This window comes from Xiphophorus maculatus, chromosome 1 (genome assembly GCF_002775205.1).
Source record: "Xiphophorus maculatus strain JP 163 A chromosome 1, X_maculatus-5.0-male, whole genome shotgun sequence".
NCBI classification, from domain to species: domain Eukaryota; kingdom Metazoa; phylum Chordata; class Actinopteri; order Cyprinodontiformes; family Poeciliidae; genus Xiphophorus; species Xiphophorus maculatus.
The window spans coordinates 31020890-31045339 of record NC_036443.1 but is presented as its reverse complement, the minus strand read 5'-3'; the positions used below and the strand labels follow the sequence as shown (position 1 = coordinate 31045339).

Here is a 24450-nt window from a genome sequence, read left to right as displayed (position 1 = left end):
AGCAGCAGAACAAAGTTAGACGAACGGTCATGGTGGAGCTCTGACGTTCTGCTGGCCTCTCTTCTGTTTCATAATTAAATAATTAAAGATGCTCCTCCCTCAAACACTTCCTGTTCCCTTCAGTTTCTCACCTGCAGATATCTGTAGCTTTACAGCAACACATCTTCTCTCACTGGAAAGGGGTCAGATGCTTATAACACTTTTTATTAAAAAGAAAATGATGAAAGGAACAGATTAACTCCTTTGAAGCGTTCGGCTGCAGTGAGAAAATAGAATGTGTTTATTATGAAAACATAAATACATTTATTAGTATTAACATCAGTAAATTTGGAAAAATCACTACAGGTATCAAAATCTGATCTCCACTTCTGAACAGAACATGGACTTCTCTACAAAGTCAAACCGTCCAACATTAAAGATCCCAGATAAAGAGCAGCTTAAATAAACTTCCTTTATAGGTTGACAGAGACGGGAGGAGATTTATCATCAGTTGTGGTCATATTGTGATAAAATAAACACATTTAAAGCAAAGGGTTTTAATGTTAGAAAATCATTTCCCAGTAATAATAATTCTACAGCTCAGAGTGAGGAGATTAAAATCTTCCAAATCATTTATTATTCTGAAACTTGGCAAATATAAAAAGCTCTGATCATCCTGCTTGACCCAGAAGAGAAAATGTTTACTTTGATTCAATGTCAGGCAATGAAAATTAAGTCTTGTTTTTATAGTATAAACAAATTTTAACAAGTTGCACAAGAGTCCAATGAAGGAAATTCTTTAAAATATTCTTACATGATACAAAATACATTTTCATATTCAGTGGATAATCACGCCGCATGAAGTCCTCAGTTTGTGACAGTTATAACCATCCATGCAGTTTGTGTCCAGACCATGAGGCACACAGAAGTTTCTCCAGACACAAGAAAAAAGCAGCTTTGAAAAAACAAACACTTTTACTAAAAGCAGAGAGAAAGACATGAAGGACATTAACTCAATTACCTTGCAAACATCTGACAAAAACATCTTTGTCCGTCACAACACAACAAATATAAAAGTTTAAGAAATTCACAATGCTCAAAAAACATTTTTTTATATTTACATGGCAATTTCATAGAAACAGATTGAAACAAAAACACTGGCATTCTTGTGAAGAAACCTTTGATTAGACAGCAGCAGGCATGTAGAGTTTATAAAGTCTATTGCTGTAAGCTAATAGAGAAAAGATGTGTACTGTAATATCCCACATGTTCTTAGCAACCTGTTGCATTGTATAGTTTAAAGAATCATGGTTCAAAAATAAAATGGCTGAACTTTAAAGCTTTACTTTAACAGCTGTGAACATTTAAATCTGAACACTTTCTCCATCCTTGTGGACATTACTGTGTTTGATTAAATGTGACTTCAGGTTAAATCTTAGTCCACAGACATCACAGCCAAACAGTTTGGCTCCTGTGTGGAGGGTCATGTGTTTGTTTAAATGTGCCTTCTGGTTAAACCTTTGCCCACAAACGTCACAACCAAAAGGTTTGTCACCTGTGTGGATCCTCAAGTGTCTTTTTAAAGCCGACTTCTGGTTGAATCGCCGTCCACACACATCGCAGTCAAATGATTTTACCTCACAGTGGATCTTCATGTGTTTCTTTAAAGCAGACTTTTGTATTAAACGTTGTCCACAAATGTCACAAGCGAATGGTTTCTCTCCTGTGTGGGTTAGCTTGTGCAAGTTTAAATGTGACTTTAGGTTGAATCTCTGATCACAAACACTACATCTATATGGTTTCTCTCCTGTATGGATTCTTACATGTTTGCTTAAATATGACTTCAGGTTGAATCTTTGTCCACAGAAATCACAACCAAACGGTTTCCCTCCAGAGTGGATTTTGGCATGCTTGTTTAAGTTGGATTTTTGGTTAAATCTTTGTCCACAAACATCACAACCAAACGGTTTCTCTCCTGTATGAATCCTCATATGTATGTGCAAGTATGATTTCAGGTTAAATCTTTGTCCACAAACATCACAACCGAAGGGTTTTCCTCCCGTGTGGATTCTCATGTGCTTGTTTAAATTAGAATTTTGGTTGAATCTTTGTCCACAAACATCGCAGCCAAAAGGTTTCTCTCCTGTGTGGATTCTCTTGTGTCTGCTTAGATGATTTTTCCAACTGAAACTTTTACCACACTCATCACAGGTGAATAATTTGACATCACTCTGGACTTTCCCTGGACTTAGTGTTTTGACATTTTTCTTCCCTTTAGTATTTTTACTTTTAACTGCCCGGCGTGAAGCTCTTCCTGTTGAATGATGGGTCATGTGTCTCAGCAGAGAGCGCTCGTTAACAAACTGTTTACCGCACTCGGAGCACCTCAATGAACTGGCGGCGTTTTCTCCTGACTCCTGACCTCTGCCCTCCTTCCAGTCAGTCTCACTGTCCTCAGTTCCAGATCCAGAGTCTGACATGCGCTGATGCTGGGAGTCAGGATGGCTACCTTCATCATCACTGTCACCATCATCATCATCAAAATCATAGTCACTATCATCATCCTCCTCCTCTTCATCCTCACTGACCTCTGTCTCTGAAGAGCTGGACGTGTCTCCGTCAGCGTGTTGATCTGGGTTCCTGCTGGACTTTGCTGCTCCACCATCCTCTTCTTCATTTTCTGCTTTCATCTGGTCAGCTGAGCTGATGGTTGGAAGATCTTCATCTTCTGACTGATGAAGGTGTGAGAACAGAGGTTTCTCTTCATGCTCACTTTTCACAAGAACGACATTTAGTGGAAATGGATCGGCCTGCTTCTCACTGAGGTGCTCTCCCTCCAGGCCAGTCCAAGGTTCTTCCTCTTCCTGCTTGATGTGAAGCAGCTTTGGATCCTGATGGTCCACACCTGGATTCTTCTCTTCACGAGCGTCCCGACAAGAATGTAGATCTGGGTTCCTGCTGGATTCCTCTTCCTCGGTCTCCATCTTGTCATCCGAGCTGCTGGCCGGAAGACACCGGCCTTCTGCTTGTTTCTGATGAAGCTGTGAGAACTGAGATTCATCATCTGGTTCCTCCTTGATGCGGGGAGCTTCTGGTTTCTGCTGGTCCACAGCAGGACTTGGCTCTTCAACGTCCTCTTCTAGAGCAACCACAATCTGCGGAACATCTGCGATCAACACTGAAACACATCATGTTCATTATAGACAACTGCAACTCGTCAACATTTCAATTTATTACAACTTAATTAGTGTAGCCATGACCACAGGCGTAAATCCAGCGGGTCGGGGGAACGGACCCCCCAATCTTGGAAAAGTCTAGAATTGTCCCCCCCAAAAAATAATTGAAGAAATGTTTGCATTTAAATAATATCAATGTGAAAAGGCAAAAGAAACAATAAACGAAATAAATCTGCCATTTATCTCAGACAAAAATAAGAATAAATTTTCAGGTCCCTCCTCCATTATTAGAACAATGGTTCAGTCCAAAGTGTAGGAGGAGCAACAGCAGCTGAACGGCACCGGCTCCGTTAGAACCGCTGGAGGGAGGAGCTAGCTGCTAGCTGTTAGCTGCTAGCTGTTAGCTGTGGCTCTGCAGCACAAATAAAAAAAAACCTCCAGTAAGTAAATACTTACAGCAAAAGACATGTAAATATTTTATTTACTTTCACTGCTCAATAAGAAGAAACACATTAACAATAAAGATCAGACTGCAGTTCGTTATTTTATTACTTTGACTGAATCATGATAAGCTGCCTTATTAGCAGAACTGCTACACTGTTTTAACAAGTTAATATTTAAATAGTCCATAACTTGTATTATGAGCCATTTCAATAAATCAATGTTTATGAGGAATTTTATTAAGATCAGTTACTCATTAAAGCTTTTTTATTTAGAACCTTAAATGTTTGTAAAGGTGAAGCAGAGATTAGATCAGTCAAACTGAACAAAACTCAAATAAAAGCAACATTTGAATTTCAGTTTTATTTCTCAATAATTTGCTTACTAAGAATAAAACATGTTTAATGTGCATTACTAGTAATTTTTGGTCCTGCAGCTTGAATGTGGTTTAAAAACTTTTAAACCACATTTTACTTTACATTTCACTGTAACTTTGCTGACCCCCCAAAATGTCTCTTAAGAAATGTTCCTGTTTTTGGTTCCCCAGTAATGAGATGGATTTACGCCTTTGGCCATGACCCCTCTGGTTTTGAGAAGATGGAACAGAAGCTGGTGCAGGAGTACTTTCTATGTTAAAGCAAAGATTTTATAGCGACGCGTGGGTAGAGTATATTTTGTTAGTCACAGCTGCGATTAAGAGAGACTGAGGCAAATGTAGAAGGACGAGGCTAATCGTATCAGACAGAACATTAAAAACGACGTGGAGAGTTTAGGAGAAAACTGTGGACTGAAAGGAACAACGTGATCGATGTCGAAGTGTTGACCCTCAGTCATGTTGTTCTGAGATGTTCGTTTTCACACACACCTTCAAGGTCCACAAAAATTTGATATGTCTGATTTTTGATTCAGAAATTATTCCGCTGTGATGGTTTGATACTCAATTACAATTTTTAATCAAGTTAATTTAAGGGTCTGAAATTAATCAAAATGATTGGATTTTAATAAACAATCATATTAACAAAATAAACAACATTTTTAATTTAAAAACTATTTGGTGCTCAGTTATTACATCAATATATGAGCTCAACAACAAAGATATTCATAGTTTTTAGTCTGTTCTTCAACCATCACATTGGAGCAAAGTGTTTTTCTATCTGTTCATCTTTCCAGAGTTTCTCTGATCATTTATGGAGCTTCTTTAGAAATGCAGATGCTGAAATTAGTGTGAGCTGCTACATGTTTATGAAGCAGAAATTAACCCCCAGAGAGCCGAGACAAATGACTGAAGTCCAGCGCTGTTTGCGAATGTCGCTTGTGCGTCAGAATTACGGCCGTACCAGAAACGAGAATACATAGTTCTGACTCTACACAACAAAAAAGACATGCGATAAATTGCGCTAAAATTTTTAATGCGCTAAAATCCATGTAATTAGTTGAAATTATAAACAGTGACACAAACATCTGCTTCTTACTCTGGCCCCTGCTGGCTTGTGACTTTAATGGCTGCTGTGTGCTGGAAGCTGGTGCAACGAACAGCACGCCGTACTGACGAGCGTCATTCTGTGTGGTGGCAGTAAGACGAGGGAAACCTCGCCCTGATGCCACCCGCTTCCCTACAATGGCCCTCTGAATCTGAGGGATGTAGCGGTAATCCTTTTCCTCCTTTATAGCATACAAACACCACTTTCTGGATTTCCTGTTATACAGTTTCCGATATCTGAAATTAGATGTTAGACAAACAATAAAAACAAATGAAAATATTTATATCCAGAGTCTTTCTTGATAAGGTCTAGTAACAAATTATAAATAAAAATACTACATACTCTGCGGAGCCGTCGGGTTTTCTCTTGGGCGCTCTGTGAACATGGTGGTTGTAATCCAGGCCAGCCAGGAAGATCCGGGCTTCATAGACCGGACGGCTGAAACTGAAGCGTTTGCTGGCATACATCAGGATGTGGTTATGGAAAGATTCCAGCTCAGCCGTTGACCTAAAATTTCAATGAGACCTATCAGATCATATAAGCTTTTTCTCAAGCGCAATATATGTAGAAACACAGAATAATTAAACATATTCATACCTGAAGTGCAAGTACTTGTGTACTTCCTTAAGCCAGCGTTGATTCAGAATAATTTCCGATAAAGCCCGATGGGCCACGGACCCGTTTTCTATCCACGCCTTGTCTCTGCGTTCCCCAGACGGACGCTGACCGGCGTCCAGGGGCCACTCGTGTTCTCCTGTTACATGGTTAAGAAGGCCAGCCCACATCTCCTACATTACAAAATAAACAGTTTAAACTTACATTTATCAAATATATACAATTGGTATAGTGGCTGCATTTTTCCCACAATGTTTCACTCTTGCTATTACAGTTATCAATGTGCAGTAATGAATACCAACCTCTAAACTGGTTTTATTTACCCCACATAGCAACAACAACTCAATGCTGAAGTGCTAGAAAAATTACATCCAGGATGTTTGGGTGCGACTCACATAAAAGGTATCATAGTTTTCAGTCATCTTGCAGCAGAACCAGAAATAATTGCAGATGTCTTTGATCCAGTGCAGCAGGATGGAACAACCCTTTTGCTGCCCTGCCTTAATAAACACAAATACAGAAATAACAAAATGAAATATTGGAGAAAAATATACAAGTTTGTCATTTTTGATTTCTTAATTTTAATCACAAGAAAGCTTACTGCATGCATCTTCTTGGCCAAGTTTTTGGAACCATGCCACATGTCTAGAGTGTGCAGCACGCCGCTGTCCTTATACTTTCCTTTGACTGGGTCTATCAAATAACAGTATAACAGAAATGAAATTAGGAATACTGTTGCATTGATAGATGAAATCCTACGAGGTCAAGCATTTATTACCGTAATTTCCAGACTAGTGAGCGCAACGAATATGAGATAAACCCATGAGTTTTGAAAAGAAAAAAATAAAATGGTATGAATACTGGCCACGCTTGTCTATGAGCCACATCATGAGATATTTACAGACTTTTTTTTTTTACTTCTAATGGAATATGTCACTGTAACATACATAAATATGTACCATAAATGCTTTTTCAAAGCAGTGTCTATAACATAGCTGCTTAATAAATAAATACATCAGCCTATAAAAGTCATTAATCACCACCTTTATTTTCCTCCTGTGCACCAAAACCACTTAAATCTTCTTCAGTGTCAGAATTACTTCCTGAACCCCTTAACTCGCAACCCCTAAATCACCAAAAACACCTGAAAAGGTAAACCTAAATTAAATCAGCTGCCTTTCTAGAACAATATGAAGTACATGAAAAAACTTGGTCTCTTTATGAAGATGACAAGCTGAATTTTCTATTTTTCAGTCAAAAATACTTTAACTGTAAGTAGTTTGTAGCTATTATGTTTGTAACACAAAAGAAATTGAAAAATTTTGCTTCACCCAGATTTTTCATTTTTATTTGTTGTAAATGTACATTGAGTGTTGAATGTATGGACTGGAAAATACAATAAATCTGTAGAATAAAATATTCTGCTTGTGGATCTCAAGACTGATCAAGATATCACAAAAAGAAATGTCATTTTGGACATGTTTTATTTTAGAGGATGTACAGATGACTGTAACTCCTCAGTGCTTCAACATACAATCATCAACGAGGCTCTAATGAAAGATAATGAGCCGAGGAATCCTCAGGTAGACACATTATTACTGATAGTGACATCACTAATAATTATAGAAATAAAACAGCTTATCTGGGGAGGCAGGGGGGGTTAGCGTACAGTCAGACCTCCTTCTTGCAATACGCTGTCTGTCCGTCCACCTCCCCGCCCCAGCACTCAACAGTACGCTACCCCCCCCCCCATTTCTCCTTTGACCCCCCCTCTCTCCCCGGCCCCCCTCCTTCGACGCCCCGGCCTTCTAACGGTGCCATAGATCCATAGATCTTCTGTAGAAACGCCGTCCACAATCTTCCCTAAACCCTTACAGTATAAAACTGTAGGGCTTTACACTGTAAAATCCTACAATATGAAGCTGTAGGATTTAAACTACAGGGTTTTAATATAAAACTAGGTTTATAGCCGACACATTAACCGGTCATGAGGGGGGCTCCAAACATTCGTCTCACTCTGTAGTTTGTGCTGTCCTGTTCTTCACGCAGCAGTCCAGCCTTTCAAAATCCGTTGCACCATGGCAATGTTCAAAGCGTGTGAAAAACATAGCGGGTTGTGGTCTGGACTTACCGAATAGAGCGGATATCTGTGACTGTGAATCTGTGCAAACTTCAGTGAGTTTAACCTCCTGGTGGATTTGGTCAAAGCTCCTGATGAAGCCTTCCCTCTCCATCATCACAGAACGCCTCTGTGTCTCCCCCTTGTCAATGTTGACTATTGATAGGATTTCTTTGGTTTCATTCTCCATGATGGTGTAGGTACAGAACTGAGCAGACGACCCAAGACTGTCCATATGACCATCAGCTTTAAAAAGTACCAAATGCACAAGAAAAAGATTTCTCATCAAAGCAGGAGAAACAGAGTTGCATGTGAACATTGCCCGAGGTTTTAAAATTGACCATTAGACTCACCAAGTACAACAACATTTTCCTTTGATTTCAGCCTGGAAACGACCTCAGCTCTGCTGCTGTCCCAAAAGTCCTTGATGGTTCCAACACAGTATGTGTCCTGTATTTTCAAGAAGGTTGACCAATCCACTATTCCCATCTTCATAAACTTGAAAAGCAATGCAACTTTGGCATAGTTGTTGCCAGACAGGATGATATTTGAGGCCAAAAGGAAGTCGCCAGCTTGCATCCCGTCTTTGAAAGTGGGCTGGGAATTCCACTCCCACACACAGTGATTGTTAGAACACATCTGGAAAACAGGTTTAAAAATATTTAGCTTTACTTTCTAACCATCACAACAATGATACAACAGAGAGCAGCGTTTCCTCTAGGACAGAGGTGGGCAACTCCAGGCCTGGAGGGCCGGTCTCTGCAACTTTTAGATGCATCTTTACTTCAACACACCTGAGTCAAACAATGAGGTCATTAGCAGGACTCTGACTGCACGCAGGAGGTGATTCAGCTGTTGGATTCAGGTGTGTTGGACCAGGGAGACATCTAAGAGTTGCAGGACACTGAACCTCCAGGCCCAGGACTAGCCGAGCTAGCGGTGTGGCCTGGCGCGTCATCGTAAAGCACGGCTCTAGACTGAGTTTGAGAGAGCGCTACCAGTAGGCGAGCGACTGCGTACAGATGGAGAAAGCTCACACCTGGATAGTGTGCTGTGCTTAGGCTGACAAAGTCAATTATATTAACTGTGAGCCTGCAATTCCTACAGGCTGTGATCTTCTCGGTGCGGCAGGCGCTCTCATTGGCTTGGCGCCCCCTAGGGGAAACACTGGAGTAGTAAATGAACATACCCACTGCATGATGACAGCTGTTCCTCTGGACTTGATCTGGACTTGGAATGGTCCAGTTGCCTGACACTCCACCAGTGTCACCGGGTCTTTAGCCGTACACACTGGGATGGGCAGCAGCAGATACTGAGCGAGTTGCACCAGACAGACATGATAGGTGATGGCTGCCGGATGATTAGTGATGTCATCCTCGCTCTGGACTGGTTGGGACTCGGCTGACTCTGTGACCAGAGTGTCATGAACTGTGTCCTCCATGCCGACGGCCGGAAGAGCATCCAGACATAACTTCTGTTCACCGGCACCAACAGTGCTGATTGAATACAAAAAAGCAATGAGAAAGGAAAATTATTCTCATGAAAGATTATTTTTAGTTAGGAACTTACCGAACGCATAAAGGGGGGATGTAATCCTCCTCCTCCTCATCATCATCATCATCATCAGTGTCGTCATGGTAACTGCCTTCCTCCATGCTACTCCCTTCCTCTGAAGCTGAAACGTCTCCAGCGTCGTCCTGCAGAGGCCGGGTCCAGTCCCCAGCCCAGTCGATGCTATGAACCAAAAATATTAATCTGATACCAAAACGTCACATTTCAGGTTAAATATGTATAAATGCTACTTACACAGAGTTCTGAATGTGATTGAAGTCACTTTCATTGATGTCATCATGAGTGTCCAGCGATGAAATGCTAACAGCAAGAACATGTAGAAATAAAAGTGACATATAATCTTATCTGCCTGAGTTTTGTCTCTTTACCTTTAGTAACTTGAAGAAATTCTGTGCTTCGTCTTCTAACATTACCTACATTTAATTCCTTCCCCCTCAATGCAGAGCAAATTCTGAACATCTAAATTTACAAAGAAATATCCACAACTTTGCTCATTATTTGTTTTTAATGGTAGTCTACGGCGCCAATGCAAACATTATTATATATCTCTGTAATTGTATGCAGGAAGTAAGATTATAAAATCTAGATTTGCCAGATTTAACTAAATAATTCACAACCCTGAAGTGAATTTCAGGTCCTGATCTCTGTAGAAAATAAAATACTTGAGGTTAAACCATAACAGATTTTTCTTCACACATTAAAATCTTCTTTAAATGATTGGCTCTGATTTTCAATTCACTTTTATAATTCTAAAATAAGACATACATTGTAATCTGTCGCCATGACTACCGCTCAGGCTGACCCATCATAGTGAATTTGGCAATATGAGCTCCTAATATTTTCTCACCGATCTGATGATGAGCTGCCGACAGAACTGGACAGGGCGGCCTGATGGCTGACGGAAGTCAAAGCTCCAACTTCACATCTACAATAAACCAAACCGTACAAAATCTGTCAGGCCTGTTTGGAAGCTATAGACAACCTTCACCTTATAGAGAGATGATCTACAGACAGTAGAGTATTATGTCAAACATGAGCACATTCATCAGAAGAAAAAAAACTCACAAAACACTAAACATTTAGATTACAAACAGCCAACAAACAGGCTAGGTGCTAATGTTGTAATCAGTTCTCTCATATTTTATGTACTTTTTGTAAATACTTCATTATATCACAATAATATACACAAATTAATTTCACTACTGACATCAGTCTGATTCAAAAAATATGTTGGGACAACTAAATAAAACAATAAAATATATACTGAGTGTGAAAGAGTTGGCAGTGATCGCTAACATTACTGCCATGCTACTAGCTAACAAGCTAACTTAGACTTAGCAACAAGCTACAGAGTGAAAAGAGACTGGAGATAATGTAAAATAAATGTAAAAATAAATCCAGCAGAGATACTTACTTGTCTAGCAGAAACGTGGCTAACTCTGCATCGGATCTGAAGCGTTTCAGGTAGAGGAGCTCCCTCCACCTCAGAAAAGCCGCTCCGATGTTTATCCTGGTTTTATTCCGGGCTCGGTCCAGTTCTTTCTTTTGAGCTTGCTTTTCATCTTTGGACTTCTTCCGCCTGCCTCTCCTTGTTTTTTGAGCAGGTGCCGCCACTCGAGGAATTGGCAGTTTTCCTGCAACGTTAGTTTCCCTCTCTGCCATTAGCACAGCTGCAGCACACCAGCAGTCTTGAGCTTGAGTGACGGTAAACGCTGAGCGGGGAAAGGTTGCTGGGCAGCATGTACAGGAGCGTGATTGACACTGCAGAGACACCCCTCCTGGCTCTTACTAGTGGTGTATTTCTGCAAATAGCAGCAAGATCACTGGGATGAGCAAAGGGAGCTTGATTCTTTTTTTAATAGATCATCTGTCTCATATTCTACTGTCAGCAAATTTTGACAGTTTTAACAAATTACCTAAAAAATTAATTTTTATTAAAGTTGCCTACTGCAGCTTTAAGTTATTAACAGCAATAGATCAACTGTTGTTCCCAAAGCTGTCTCAGCTAAACAGAAACTCAGAACCAGGCATAGCATCAATAAAGACAAAAAGGAAAAATATACAGAGAGTAGTGATGTCATACTCGTCACTAGTGACGTCAGGAGCAGCCATGTTGAAACACGAAGTCGTAGTTGCTCCCACATTCCCAGTGGAGAAAGTGATTTTTGATTTTCCCGCTCCAAGTAGAACTGGAACGCACCATTAGCGTGGAGCTGGTGCGTTTCATATTTCACGGTTAAACGGTTAAACGGTTAAACGGTAGCCACTGAGTAAAAAATAAAACTTAAACAGAGTCTACGTCTCCATCAAACAATCATTTACCAGCTAGGGGTCCAGATCCTCTGGACCAAGCAGAGAACAAGGAGAACAAGGCGCTGGTAGCTCTGCGACATTAATAAGAATAATTTAATAAATTCTGCATAAGATAATTGTAAACTGTAGCTGGCGTCCAAACAGCTGATATAATGAAGTAAAACATACTAACCTAATCTGTCCATCTGAATCTTAAAAGCAGCATCCATGTTTCTGTGTTCCTCTTGCTCTGCTACCTCCAGTCGCCGTTTCAGCTCCTATCGCTACATCTCTGGTAGCGTTTCTGTCTCCGGACCTTCATCTAACTGTTACTGAACAGCTGGGGTTCGGTTTTAATGCGATTAAATGAACAAAAACCAAAGAAAACACGACGGACGAGGCTTCAACTACAACCGTTATGCTAAAGAGAATTTGGCGTCTGCGCACTGGCGACTAGGGGCTGAACCCGGAAGTCCAGCTCAGGATCTTCTGAGGGAGCTGAATCCGCAGGCGCGTCAGGGACGTATGTCAAGAGCGACGCCATATTGTAAGTGGCATTTTATTTATTTTATATATATATATATATATATATATATATATATATATATATATATATATATATATATATATATATATATATATATATATATATATATATATTCAGCCATGTCAAATAGTATATCAGTATTTTTTGTTTGCTTGTTTCATTCCACAGTTCAATGGAATTCAATTCAGTTTAATTCAAATATATTATTAATCCCAATGAAAATTAAATGTTGTAGCTCACATTATCACATTTTTAAATTAGTTATTATAGATGTGAATGGCTATGGGGACTGGTGGGCAGAAAGGCTCTCTGTAGCAGTCAGTTTTACAGCAATTCTGGCTAAAAACACTCTGTTGTTGTATGAGAGACTCCGAAGAGGATCTTCAGGGTTGTCTGTAATTTTATTGATTTCATGAATAATCCTTTGCACCATCATCTCCAGATATTCCAGAGCAGAACCCAAAACAAAACCAGATTTCTTTTTTCTCCTCTCACCTCTCAGTGCACCACAGATATTCTCTGACTAGAGATATTCTCTAGATTAGAAACTTTGGGGTCTATGTAATAATCATCTGTGAAAGCAGACTTGACCTTTACTTACTCTCCTGTTATCCACCTTAACGAGATACCAAACCCATCAGTCCATCCTATCTGGATTTACAGGGCTGAATTTCAACTGAATAAATAATATTAAGCCTTGAAATTAAATTGCTGTTTATATTATTTGCTTGTTTTTAATGTTGCTGTACATAGTTTATTCAGATGGAAAACTACGTTATTTTTTTTTCATAAAGTGCCTAAAAGAGACCAACAATTAGCTAAACACAGGGATGCAAACAACTGATCTACTTACGATTGTCGATAAATGCTTTATTAGATTTAAATTAGTTCCATTTGATTAACAACGTCCGCTTAGACTTTTTTCAGTGTTGTAGTTTAGCCTCCATCCAGCAGAGGGCGATAATGGTCATCCTTAAGCAGAGTCAGTTGATACAGAAATAAAGATGGTGGGGCCATACCAGAACAGCAAAGAGAAATGGTTCAAACAGAGTCCAATCTGGGCTGCAATATGTACTTTATACGGTTCTGTTCATAAATATAAACAACAAACTTCTTAAGTTATTAACTTAATAGCACTAATTCAGCTGAGCTGCATGGCAGAGCAGCATCAGTGTCAACTTCTTAGCTAAAAGCAACTTGTGCTACGAAGGCCAGGATATGATGACAGAAAAGCAAAGAAGACAACTGAGAAAAATTGTGACACGGAATAAAAAGAAATGATGCCAATAAGCACAGTTGACTTTGTGGGCTTTTATTAGTTAATCCAGTTTATGGAGCAAATTTGTAATATTTAATATAACATAAATTGCTAGAGCTAACACTATTAGCAGGAGCTAAAGCAAAAATCCCTAGAGGATAATGAATGAATGTCTAAAATTACAATGAAACATTTTGAAGTCTTCGTAATATGACGTTAGTATATCTAAGAAAATGTTTTGATCCTGATGTGAGCCATAATTTAAATATAAATTCAATTTACCCATATTTAAATTTATAAAAATTAAGCCTATTGTATTTTTAATTTATTTTTAACATCTGAAATAAATGTTTCTCAAATAAAATCTATTGCTACAATTAATCATGAATGCTTTTATAACAACTTAAACTAATTGAAACAAAGAGCTTATCACAACAGTACGGTACATTTCAAACACTGTAAGGTAAAACATTCATGGATCATAGAAAATCAAAGATATTACAGTCCTTTAGGTAGGAACTCTTTTACTGCCTGATTATTCCCCTCCTGTGTGAATTCTCATATGTCGGTTAAAATGGGATGTCTGGGTAAATGTTTCTCCACAAACAGCACAGCCAAATGGTTTCTCTCCAGTGTGGATCCTGGTGTGCGCATTTAAATTAGACAACTGGCGAAATCTCTGACCACAGACATCACAACCAAAAGGTTTTTCTCCTGTGTGGATTCTCATGTGTGTTTTTAAACTTCCCTTTAGGCTGAATTTTTCCCCACAGGCGTAACAACCAAATGGCTTCTCTCCTGTGTGGATCCTGATGTGTTTCTTTAAGGTCGACTTATCGCTGAATCTTTGTCCACAGGAATCACAACCAAACGGTTTGTCTCCTGTGTGGATTCTCATGTGCCTGTTTAAACTCGTCTTGTCACTAAAGCGTTGTCCACAAACGTCACAACCTAAAGGTTTGTCCCCCGTGTGGATCCTCATGTGTTTGTTTAAATGGGACTTATCACTGAATCTTTGTTCACAAACATCACAACTGAACGGTTTCTCTCCGGTGTGAATCCTGGTGTGAATGTTTAAATGGGACTTTTGGCTGAATTTTCTGCCACAGACGTCACAACCAAACGGTTTCTCTCCAGAGTGGATTCTCATGTGAACATTTATGTTGTTTTTCCAGTTAAAACTTTTACCACAGTCGTCACAGGTAAAACATTTAACCCCTGTCTGGATCTTCCTCAGCGACTCAACACTTTTCTTCTCTCTAACAATTTTCTTGCCAACCAAACAGCCTGCAGGTCTTGCTTTTGAAGGACAGGTTATGTGTCTCTGAAGCGAGGACTTGTTGAACTGTTGACTGCACTTGGAGCAGCTCAGCGACTTGTTGGCGGCGTTTCCTCCTGACTCGGCAGCTCTAGTTTCCTTCCAGTCGTTCTCACTGTCCTCAGTTTCAGAGCCGGAGTCTGGTGGGTGTTTCAGATGAGAACCAGGATGGTTCACATCATCATCCTCCTCCTCTTCATCCCCACTGACCTCCGTCTCTGAAGAGCTGGACGTGTCTCCGTCAGTGTGTAGCTCTGGGTTCCTGCTGGACTCTGCTCCTCCTCCGTTCTCTTCATCACTTTCTGCTTTCATCTGGTCAGCTGAGCTGCTGGTTGGAAGATCTTCAACTTCTGGCTGATGAAGCTGTGAGAACAGAGGTTTATCTTCATCATCCTCACTCTTCACAACAACGACATTCAGCGGAAGCAGACACAGATCGGTCTCCTCCTTCACACTGAGCTCTTCATCCTCTGGGCTGCTCCAGATTTTCTTCTCTTCCTCCTTGATGTGAAGACGCTCTGCGTCCTGCTGGTCTCCACCAGAACTCTGCTCTTCATTAGCTTCTTCTTTAACCGCCAGCCTCTCCTGAACACCTAGAAAACACAAAAACAACGTGAAAAGGTTTAGTAAACAGAATTAAAAACCAAAGAACTAAACTAAGACTTCAAATTAAAACCGGTAACTGAGTAAATTTATTTATACAGCAAATTTCAAGACATTCATCAAAAAAATTGCTCAGAAGTCAGAGCATTAAACATGACCTTGTCCAAATAGTTAAAAGTTGGGTTGCAACTAATGATTATTTGAATAATTGATTTTTCTACTTATTATTCTGACAATTAATTAGATAACAGAGTTGACACATTTTGCAGATTTGAATTTAACCATTTAAGATGTTTTTATACATTGGAAATAGATTTAAATGCAAATAAAATACTTAAATAACAGAATAAGCATTTTATTCCCTAGAATACAATAAAAACTTTCTTCTAACATCAACATGTGAACAGCTCAGCTCTTTCTGCTCAATTGAACATTAATACAGTGTAGTGATGATCTGGGGATGATTCCACCTGAGGAGTTCATATTTACAGAAATATGTTCTTTTTTATCTTAAATGCAAAAATGAATATGTATACAAACATCTATAGATATAGATCAATATATGTTTTAACTATTTTGATGAATCAAGGAGGTTCCATTGCCTTACACCGCAATGGATTTTATGCCTTTGGTTCTGATGCATCATAATTTTGCCAGTTTACTGTAAATTCTGCCAGATTAGAGGCAGAAGGTAAACCTCAGTTTTTCTGAAGGTATTGGACCACATTTCCTCCAGCAGCCTGAAAACAGATTCAAGAAATTGACTGTAAATCATCGGTTGTCAAAGCGGAAAGGAAACGTCCTGCTGTCGGACTCCAAGTGACACATGGTCGGGTCAAAATGTTCATTTCAATCCTCAAAGCTGCTGAGGTTTGAAATAAACGGACGTCCCGCTAAGCTAAGACACAAAACAAAGGCTTCACAGGGTCATACTAACCTGATCTGTGCGGCTGGACCAGGAGGCTGAAAGCGGCGTCCATGTCTCTGTGCCCGTCTCCTTCTGCAGCATCCCGTCCCTGCTGGACCTGCTGTCCCCACATCTCTGGCGGTTCCCCCTGCAGACGCCGCTGACTGTGACTCAGCGGCTGCAGCTCAGCTTCAACCCGCCTGAATTCCTCCAGGTTTCACCGACTAAAAGCTTTATTAACTCCCAGAACAGAACCAGAACCGAAGACAGTACACGGACGAGGATCCGGCTGAGTCCCCTACTGATGAGAAGCTGGAGTCTGCGCACTAGAGCCCGCAGGCCGAAAAACCCGGAAGTCCCGCCTTCATCAATCATAATATCATTTAGCGGGTCCGCCATGTTGTAAGTGGCATGTTCTCATTTAAACCAATTTGACAATATTTAGAAACAGTTTTCCCATCTCGCCTTAAAATTATGTTCAACTAATTGCACTAAAAAGTAGAACAGAGTCAGAATAGAATAGAATTAAAGTTTTATTAACTTATGCTCAGTAAGTGAAAACATGATACTTAGGGGTCATAAAATACAGACAATTTAAATCAACTTATTAAACAACAACAGAAAATAATCAAGTAAGAGCCAAAATCTTCATCAGAACAAACTAAACCTCAGACAGTGTAAAAACAGAAACAACAATCATTTTTGTTCATTTCAGCCCAATGATTGTCACCACCAGTGATCCGAATAATATTAAAGAAATATAAAGATATTAAAGAAATATCTTTTATATATATATATATATATATATATATATATATATATATATATATATATATATATATATATATATATATATATATATATATATATATATATATACATAAAGCATAACATGAATTTTGCTTCATGTTCTAAAGTAAAAAATGAAATAACTTAAACTCGTCTTGTGTGTTACTAAAAACCTAAAACCTAAACATCTGATTGGTCGACCGCAGCAGCAGAGAAATCACCTTTTCTATTGTATTTTTTGCCTCCCTGAGTCACTGAGTCTCCAGTACTGAGTGGTCTGTAAAACATGGTCTGGACTTGTTTTACAGACCTCTTTCCATCCGTAATAGTAGGGAAAATTGTGCTGCACTTTGAAACCATGAGTTATGGTTTTAAATCAACTGATGATGCTGCAGTTTTCTTAGAACAAGTTAAAGTTGAGTTAACTGAGTGAAGCTTATGGCTCTACAGGACAGAACAGTGCTGGGTGAACTGAAAGCTTCTATAAAGGAGTTGGTGTTATGATTTGTACTTCCTGCTTAACTTATGTTACAGCTAAATATGGTGAAGGTGTTATTGCACATGCACTGTCCAACCTAACAGCTCTTAAGGATACGCAAAAATCAATGAAAATAGAAAAACAAACTTTTAAACAAAATTGTTTTTCTGCTGCAAAATTTCAATTCAAGCAAATCAGCAATTTATCTTCACAAAAGTTTAAAAGCTTTAAAAATATTCCAACTTTAAAAAAATCTAATCTGCGATTATAAAGCAGCTGAAGCAAATACAGAGTAAAGACTGAGGCTCAGTTTCTAAATCCAACTTTCTTCTGGTTTCAGATTCACTGAACAAACTGCAGTCATGAGATCCAGAACCAGAGTCCAGAACCCGAGTCCAGAACCTGAGTCCAGGGTCTTATCAGGGCTGTGTGGGCGTAGAGTAGATCTGGTTCTGGTCTGTGGTAGCAGGACTGAGATTCTGGTAGGTTGAGTCCTGAGAGGAAACGTTCTTATATCCGACGTTCTGAAAGAAGAAATGATAGTTGAAAACATTATAGAGCGAAAGAGTTTGTTCCAGTTTAAGAAGGAACATTTTTACAATAATCTACTCAGGTTTTAAGATTTTACTGAAATCAAACTATTAATTTGTACAACCTTCTGCAAACTCTTTTCTCACAGCTTTATATTATTTTTCACTCTAATCAAAGAGAATAAAATCACCTCCATCTTTATTCCATCGTCTCCTCTCCTCCTTGAATCTGTGAAACAAAAAGTTTTATTAGGAGAAAATGTCTGAAGCCCAGACAAGGCTGGAAGAAAAACATGAAATCATCAGATGGATTCAACAATTATAAATATGGATGATCATTTATCATGATCATCGTTATAAATATGGATGATCATTTGAAAACAGTAAAGCATAATTAGAAATTACTTTGATGTCAAAATGTTTAAAGTTTTCCTCCATGAATAAATTTCTCCTGCTGTCATTAAAAATCAGCGATTTTAAGGCTTTTCTACGTCTTTAGCAGACAACAACTGTGGAAGAAGATTTAATCTCAAATGAATCACAGGTGACATTTTCCAGTCTATTAAATTAAACCAGTTTGTTGCTGGAAAATAGAATTCACTTAATTTAGAATTAGTCTCAGAATAAAGTTTGGTTTAGTCTGTGGCTTCCTGCGGTTCCTTTAACTGACTGCTGGTGTTTGTTGGTGTCTCACCTCTCACAGATCTTCTCCTGCAGGAAACCAGCAGAACTGCTGGGATCAGAACCATCATGGCAGCCAGAGTCACACCAACGACCACAGGAACATCTGCAGAGGGTCAACAAGCTGTTCACACTGACACCTGCTGGCGGATCACGGTAAGGAGCACAGACTCTATAGGGGGTTTAGACTCATAATGTTTTAGTGTTTGTAAAGTTTCTCTGTAGAAATGTTTCATCCAGATCAGAGTTACTTTCTGACAGTAACATGACATCACAGTTTTGTTCTGATGTTTCTAAAGAAAATGAATCATTTTTAAGTTTCTTTCTGAACATTAAAACATCTGTAGAAAATTATTTTCACTTCAAAAGATAAACAAAAGTCCAGATGCTACATCAGCTCAGAAGGTAAACAGCAGATACATACATATTATTTATTACTCACAGTGGCTGGATGGGAGCTGAGGTGCTGCAGGAGTGAAGACTGCTGGAAAAAGACCAAACAAGACTGAAGATTGGTTTTTAGCAAATCTGCAGATCTGTTAACATTTCCCACAGCAGCTCAGTGTTGAAACTCAAACTGTTTCAGTGTTTGAATGCTATTTCAAACCAATCAATCAAGTTTTATTTGTAAAACACATTTCAGCAACAAGGCAGTTTAAAGTTCTCTACATCATGAAAACGCAAAAATCAAAAGTTTAAACATTAAATTTTTCCAAGTGCCGTCATTACACATCAAAATGTTGGTTAGTGTTGCATTTATTATTATTAAGAGCAATTCTTAACAAGTGGGTTTGTGGTCAAGATTTAAAAGATCTCAATGTTTTGGCTGTTTTATAGTTTTCAATAAGTTTGTTCCAGATTTGTGGTGCATAGACGCTGAATGCTGCTTCTATTTAAACTCACCATCGGAGACGGAGACGTTAAAATCCACATATGAATTTTTCCTAGAGCTTAAATATGAAAGGCATCTGTATCGTCCGGAGTCAGACGTGGTCAGATTTTTAATGGTGACATAAAAAACAGCTGAAGATTTGTGTTTGCCATGTCCAATGCTGTATCTGCTGCTCTGAGCTCTGACTCCATCGGTGTAAACAAGAATGTTTTCTCCTTCTTCACATTCTCCTCTGCAGAAATATTTGGTTTTTCCAGAGAAATTGAAGGAACAGGCGACTGTCAGTGAGCTGCCAGCTTCTTTATGGAGGTGATGATCTTTGCTTCCATCCAGCAGATCTGTTAAAATAATCATCTGTTACTTTCTGATCTCAGCATGATGCAGTCTGATTACATTAATCCCAGTTTCACACTGGGAGCTGCCCAGTTCAACCAGTCTGAAGCTGGAAGAGTTAAACCAGCAGAAACTGGATTCATCATTTTATCTCATCAACAATATTTGGCTCAAAATTGAAAATCACAAAATCATTTCAGAATAATCCAGTTTAGCTTTGTGTAGTTTATATGCATCGATAATTTAGCTCAGCAGGTTTAGTTTCATGTTTTCCTTCAACCAACTTCAGTTTAAGACGAACTTCAGCAGCTCTGTGAGCCACTGAAATGTTCTTCATGTCTTTTTGAACAAAAAGCAGCTTTATTAGAAACTCACCTTCTGCAACAAAAGCTTTGAATTTTATGAATGTAGAAGGAGAATCAGTCAGTCCACATCTGTACAGTCCTGAGTCAGAAAGGGTCAAATTGGAGACTCTTACAGTTAGATTGTAAGACTTGTCACAAACTCTTTCAGAATATTTAATGCTGCTTCTTCCTCTTGCTGCTTTATTAGATGTTGTGTTAAGAAGAACATTTTCTCCTTGACAGAAAATCCGCCGTGGTCCTGGTGAGAGATTGTAGCATGTAATGTCAAGGTCTTCTCCAGGTAGCCAATAGTAACGTCCAATTTCTTCTATAGATCTGTTGTTCCCAACCTGCAGAGCTAAAAGAAAGAAAGAACAGCTGATATAAAAACATCAATCTCACATTTTCTACATCCAAAATAAACAACAATAATTTCTTGTTATTCTTCAAGGCTGTACAATGCCAGGTGGACAAACAAAAGAAAAAGAATAATTTACTAAAATCACCTCAGAAAGAACAGAGTTCATCTGAAACCTGCAGGTTGTTCCTCCAACATGCAGCTGAATTAAAAACTAAACCCTCTTAAAATCCTGTGTGAACCTAATCAGAACCCACAGATTAGGGTTCTGTGGGTTCTGTGTAAGTTCAGCTCTCTAAACATACAGAGAGCTGAATGTTCAACACGTCCACCAGAGGGCGCTAGAGACTGGATAAGGAACAACAGACTGATGCAAATAAATATCTGAACTTTTTAATAGAAACATTTAAACAGTCAGAAAATGACAACAGTTCTACATTAACATAATGTAACCCGAGTGTAAATTCTAACTTCCATTCTCTGGTTTTTCCAATCTCTTATCTCCTTTATCAATATCACAATAGTTCTAATATAACATCAGTAACTCTCACAAGATTTACTGAACAGCCAATCACTGTTGAGTATTAGGGTCACATGTGTTACCGCAGCTTATCTGTTAGTTATATTAGGTGGAGCAGGGAAGTATGAAAGATTAGGACATGTGAGATATTTGTGTGAGATATAAACTGCAGATCTTCCCAGGTTTGATGTCGAGCTGAAGGTCCAGGCCTGGAGCCCAAGAAAGATTGTACTTGTGGTGCATGAAGACTCCTGCTTCTCCTGCCAGGCTGGTAGGAGGCTCCTTGCAGTCAAAGAACAATTTTTCCCCTCTCTGATCTGACTTTTGTTCTGCACCAAGCACCTTATAGTTAATTTGCCTGGGACCTCTAACCAACTCCAGCTTGGTTGGATGAACTGAAGGGTGTGGGTTCATTAATTATGGAACTGTTGGATTGATCAATTTTGTTTCTTTTTTTTGTTTATTGCATTGTATATGGCCATTTGGATGTTTTCACTGATGTTGAAATCGGCCTAGAAATCAGAAGAACTTAATCAGGTTCTGCTGGAACCAAAACCCAAATCAATCCCTGGACGTATCAGAGAATCAGCAACAGAACAGATGAATGTTCATAGATCTGAGTCAGCAAACAGGATTTCAGCTTCTTATAAAACACCAGATCAGAATGCATCACAGCAGCATTAGCATCATGCTAACCAAAGAACGTGAGCTTCAACCGTTCTCAATTGATTATCAGCGAAGAATAAATGACAGCAGCTGATGAATACAAACACTAAACACAAGAAAAGAGCAAAATGGCAGCAAAGACTAAAACACACTGAAAGTCAGAAGCTGTATCTCACCGACCGCCTGCAAAACCTTCTGCTTTGTGATTCAAGATGGAGAATTTGGTCTGAGGTTTCCCATGACTGACGTCGCAATCATTAACTTTATCACCATTGTTATTGGAAAAATATTTATCGTTCTTCCCTAGCAACCAGACATGATTGGCTGTCTAGCTGCAGTCAGAGGCGACAGTCTGCAGAACCAGAACAGACCTGACAGGATTCTGTTGGAGAAATTTACTGTTGAATGAGGAAAATGTTGTAAATAACTCAGATTACATGTTGGGCCTCAATATAAAGAAATATTTCCCCTCCACATGTGAGAGGACAGTGCCCCAGCGCCCCCTATGGACCATCCGCCTATAGACTCTGGACTTGATTTGACAGGAACTTGAAGCCGACGGCTCAAACTGCCCAGCTGCTCATTTTTCAGATGTAAGTTTGTGTGATTCTTCAAGACGTCTTCATAAATGTAAACTTCTGCACATTATGACCAACTGCATCAAAACGGAACCATTCCTGGGCTGATTGGGGCGTGCTGTGGTGGCGCAGCGGGTTAGCACGCCCCACGTTTGGAGGCCTTAGTCCTCGACGCGGGTTCGACTCCCGGTCCCGACGACCTTAAAATGGCGCCGGCTCAGCTGGCTGCCTGCAGACGCAGCTCCCGTTGTGTGTGTGTGTGTGTTAATCTGTGTATAAAAAATTCTTGCTATAACTGCGAAATAATTTCCCTGCTGGGATGAATAAAGTAATTCTTCTTCTTCTTCTATAAACCTCCTGACTGATATTTTACTATCAACCAGATTCACATTTTTCTTAAATTGACTTTCTGCTTTTTGATTTAGTGATAATGGAAGTTAGAGGAAGAACAGAAGTGAGGTTTTTATTCTAGGTTCCTGTTTTTAACATTTAATAAGATGCACTTATGATTACAGAAGAAGATAAATCATTCTTAGATTACTTCCTGAAAGAAGCTGCTGAGTGAACAAACATTCTAGTTCAAGTTTAAAAAATAAAAAATGAGCTGAGAGGAAAGTTTCCACAGAATTACCAACATTCAGCTAAAATGTTTTGGGTCGGGTCACCCAGAGTTCTGGTCCAACGCACATATAAGGAGAAGACGATCATCCACCGACTCTCAGACCCAAATAACTAATTATCTGTTTTTATTACTGAAGGAGAAAACCACAGAAACCAGTGGATTCACTGGGAGAACATGGAAACTATCGGAACCAGAACCGATAGTTCTGGTTCCGATAGCAGAACCGTTCTGCTGTGAGGAACCGACCACTGCTCCAGCATGAAGCCAGGAGGAAACTTCCAGGGTTTATCAGCGTTTCCCTGATTCACTTTCTGTGTCCTGATTATTATTTTTGAAGGACTGAAAGTTACAGAAACAATAATAAAATAAACTCACAGAGGATGAAGCAGCAGAACAAGATGCGACCGGCCATCATGCTAAAGCTCTGATGTTTCCTGATCCTTCTATCGAAGCTCTTCTTGTCCAACTGAAGCAGGTCCTTTTTGGGATGTGGTAAAATATTACAACTCTTGTGCTCTTCTCACAGTTTTTAATTTCCTTCCTTAAACTTGACCCATCAGTTCCTGTTCAGGCTGAGCTGAAACTATTTAAGTTATCGCAAGTCGTTTCTGGTTTTGCTGTAAAGTCTTAGTTCTCACCACTTTAAATAAGATCAGTGTGTCTTTCTGTTTAATGTTTTATTTCAGGCCTTTTATATTTCTTTACTTTCTGTCCTGCATTTTATTTTTCATCTTCCCTTCACCTGCTTTCTTACACAGAGCTGTTCATCTCCTTATTTCCTTCAGCTCTGCTCTCTTCCCTCCTGCTTTGCTCTTCTGGTTGTTTTGAATCTTCTCTCTCTCTCTGCCTGTCAGCCCCTCAGTTTCTATCTCCTCTCTGGTTCCTTCTGTTGCTCCCTCCGTTAATCTGCCAGTTTCCTGATTCTCGCTGCATGTTCAAGGTTATCCGGCAGCTATTAGGTTTACGTCCTCTTTATAAATTATTATCAGAGACTTGGCTTGCATTCATCTCTGCAATTGGATCCTTCATTCATCGCTGAACATGACACTTTTTCTGAGAAAATGATGTTTCAGTTTAAAGGCAGAAGCCAACATGGCCTCCAAGAAGGAGGCGGAGCCTGAAGAGTCAGTAGATGGAAGAAAGATCTCACAGATGTTAAACTGTATCAGATGGTTTACGCCCATCCATCTGACTGCAGGTCAGTGAGTAGAGTAGTTCCTCTGGCGATTGGAAGGTTGTGGGTTCAATAGTCACATCTGGCCTACTGGTCACCCAGTTATGAATGTGTAAAACTGGGTGAATGTGACTTTAGTTTATGACTAGAAACATTCTATAAAAATTCAGACCATTT

General features: G+C 39.3%; 3 protein-coding genes across 5 annotated transcripts; all 3 read right to left on the bottom strand.

Moving 5' to 3' along the window:
- Nucleotides 1-30: 30 nt before the first annotated feature.
- On the bottom strand, nucleotides 31-12112 carry LOC102234232. 2 transcript variants are annotated; one of them, XM_023334702.1, is made up of 14 exons: nucleotides 11869-12112; nucleotides 10798-11185; nucleotides 10231-10308; nucleotides 9618-9683; nucleotides 9381-9545; nucleotides 9001-9307; nucleotides 8165-8450; nucleotides 7824-8057; nucleotides 6294-6385; nucleotides 6088-6192; nucleotides 5675-5865; nucleotides 5420-5584; nucleotides 5069-5313; nucleotides 31-3157 (listed from the first exon to the last, which is right to left on the bottom strand). In XM_023334702.1, the coding sequence occupies exons 2-14, from the start codon at nucleotides 11043-11045 to the stop codon at nucleotides 1344-1346; spliced, it is 3996 nt and encodes a 1331-aa protein (XP_023190470.1). In that variant the 5' UTR covers nucleotides 11046-11185; nucleotides 11869-12112; the 3' UTR covers nucleotides 31-1343. The 2 variants fall into 2 exon arrangements, with proteins under 2 accessions (XP_023190470.1, XP_023190474.1); XM_023334706.1 differs by lacking the exon at nucleotides 11869-12112 and adding an exon at nucleotides 11467-11862.
- Nucleotides 12113-13445: 1333 nt separating this feature from the next.
- LOC111608774 (zinc finger protein OZF-like) lies at nucleotides 13446-16598 on the bottom strand. The gene is made up of 2 exons (XM_023334761.1): nucleotides 16339-16598; nucleotides 13446-15391 (listed from the first exon to the last, which is right to left on the bottom strand). The coding sequence occupies exons 1-2, from the start codon at nucleotides 16439-16441 to the stop codon at nucleotides 14016-14018; spliced, it is 1479 nt and encodes a 492-aa protein (XP_023190529.1). The 5' UTR covers nucleotides 16442-16598; the 3' UTR covers nucleotides 13446-14015.
- A 654-nt stretch (nucleotides 16599-17252) lies between these two features.
- On the bottom strand, nucleotides 17253-23556 carry LOC111608796 (polymeric immunoglobulin receptor-like). Of its 2 annotated transcripts, none has more exons than XM_023334915.1 (7): nucleotides 23475-23556; nucleotides 20387-20713; nucleotides 19690-20016; nucleotides 19229-19270; nucleotides 18800-18892; nucleotides 18297-18334; nucleotides 17253-18099 (listed from the first exon to the last, which is right to left on the bottom strand). In XM_023334915.1, exons 1-7 carry the CDS (start codon nucleotides 23512-23514, stop codon nucleotides 17995-17997), a joined length of 972 nt encoding a protein of 323 aa, XP_023190683.1. In that variant the 5' UTR covers nucleotides 23515-23556; the 3' UTR covers nucleotides 17253-17994. The 2 variants fall into 2 exon arrangements, with proteins under 2 accessions (XP_023190683.1, XP_023190689.1); XM_023334921.1 differs by having other exon boundaries at nucleotides 19229-19267.
- Nucleotides 23557-24450: the final 894 nt, after the last annotated feature.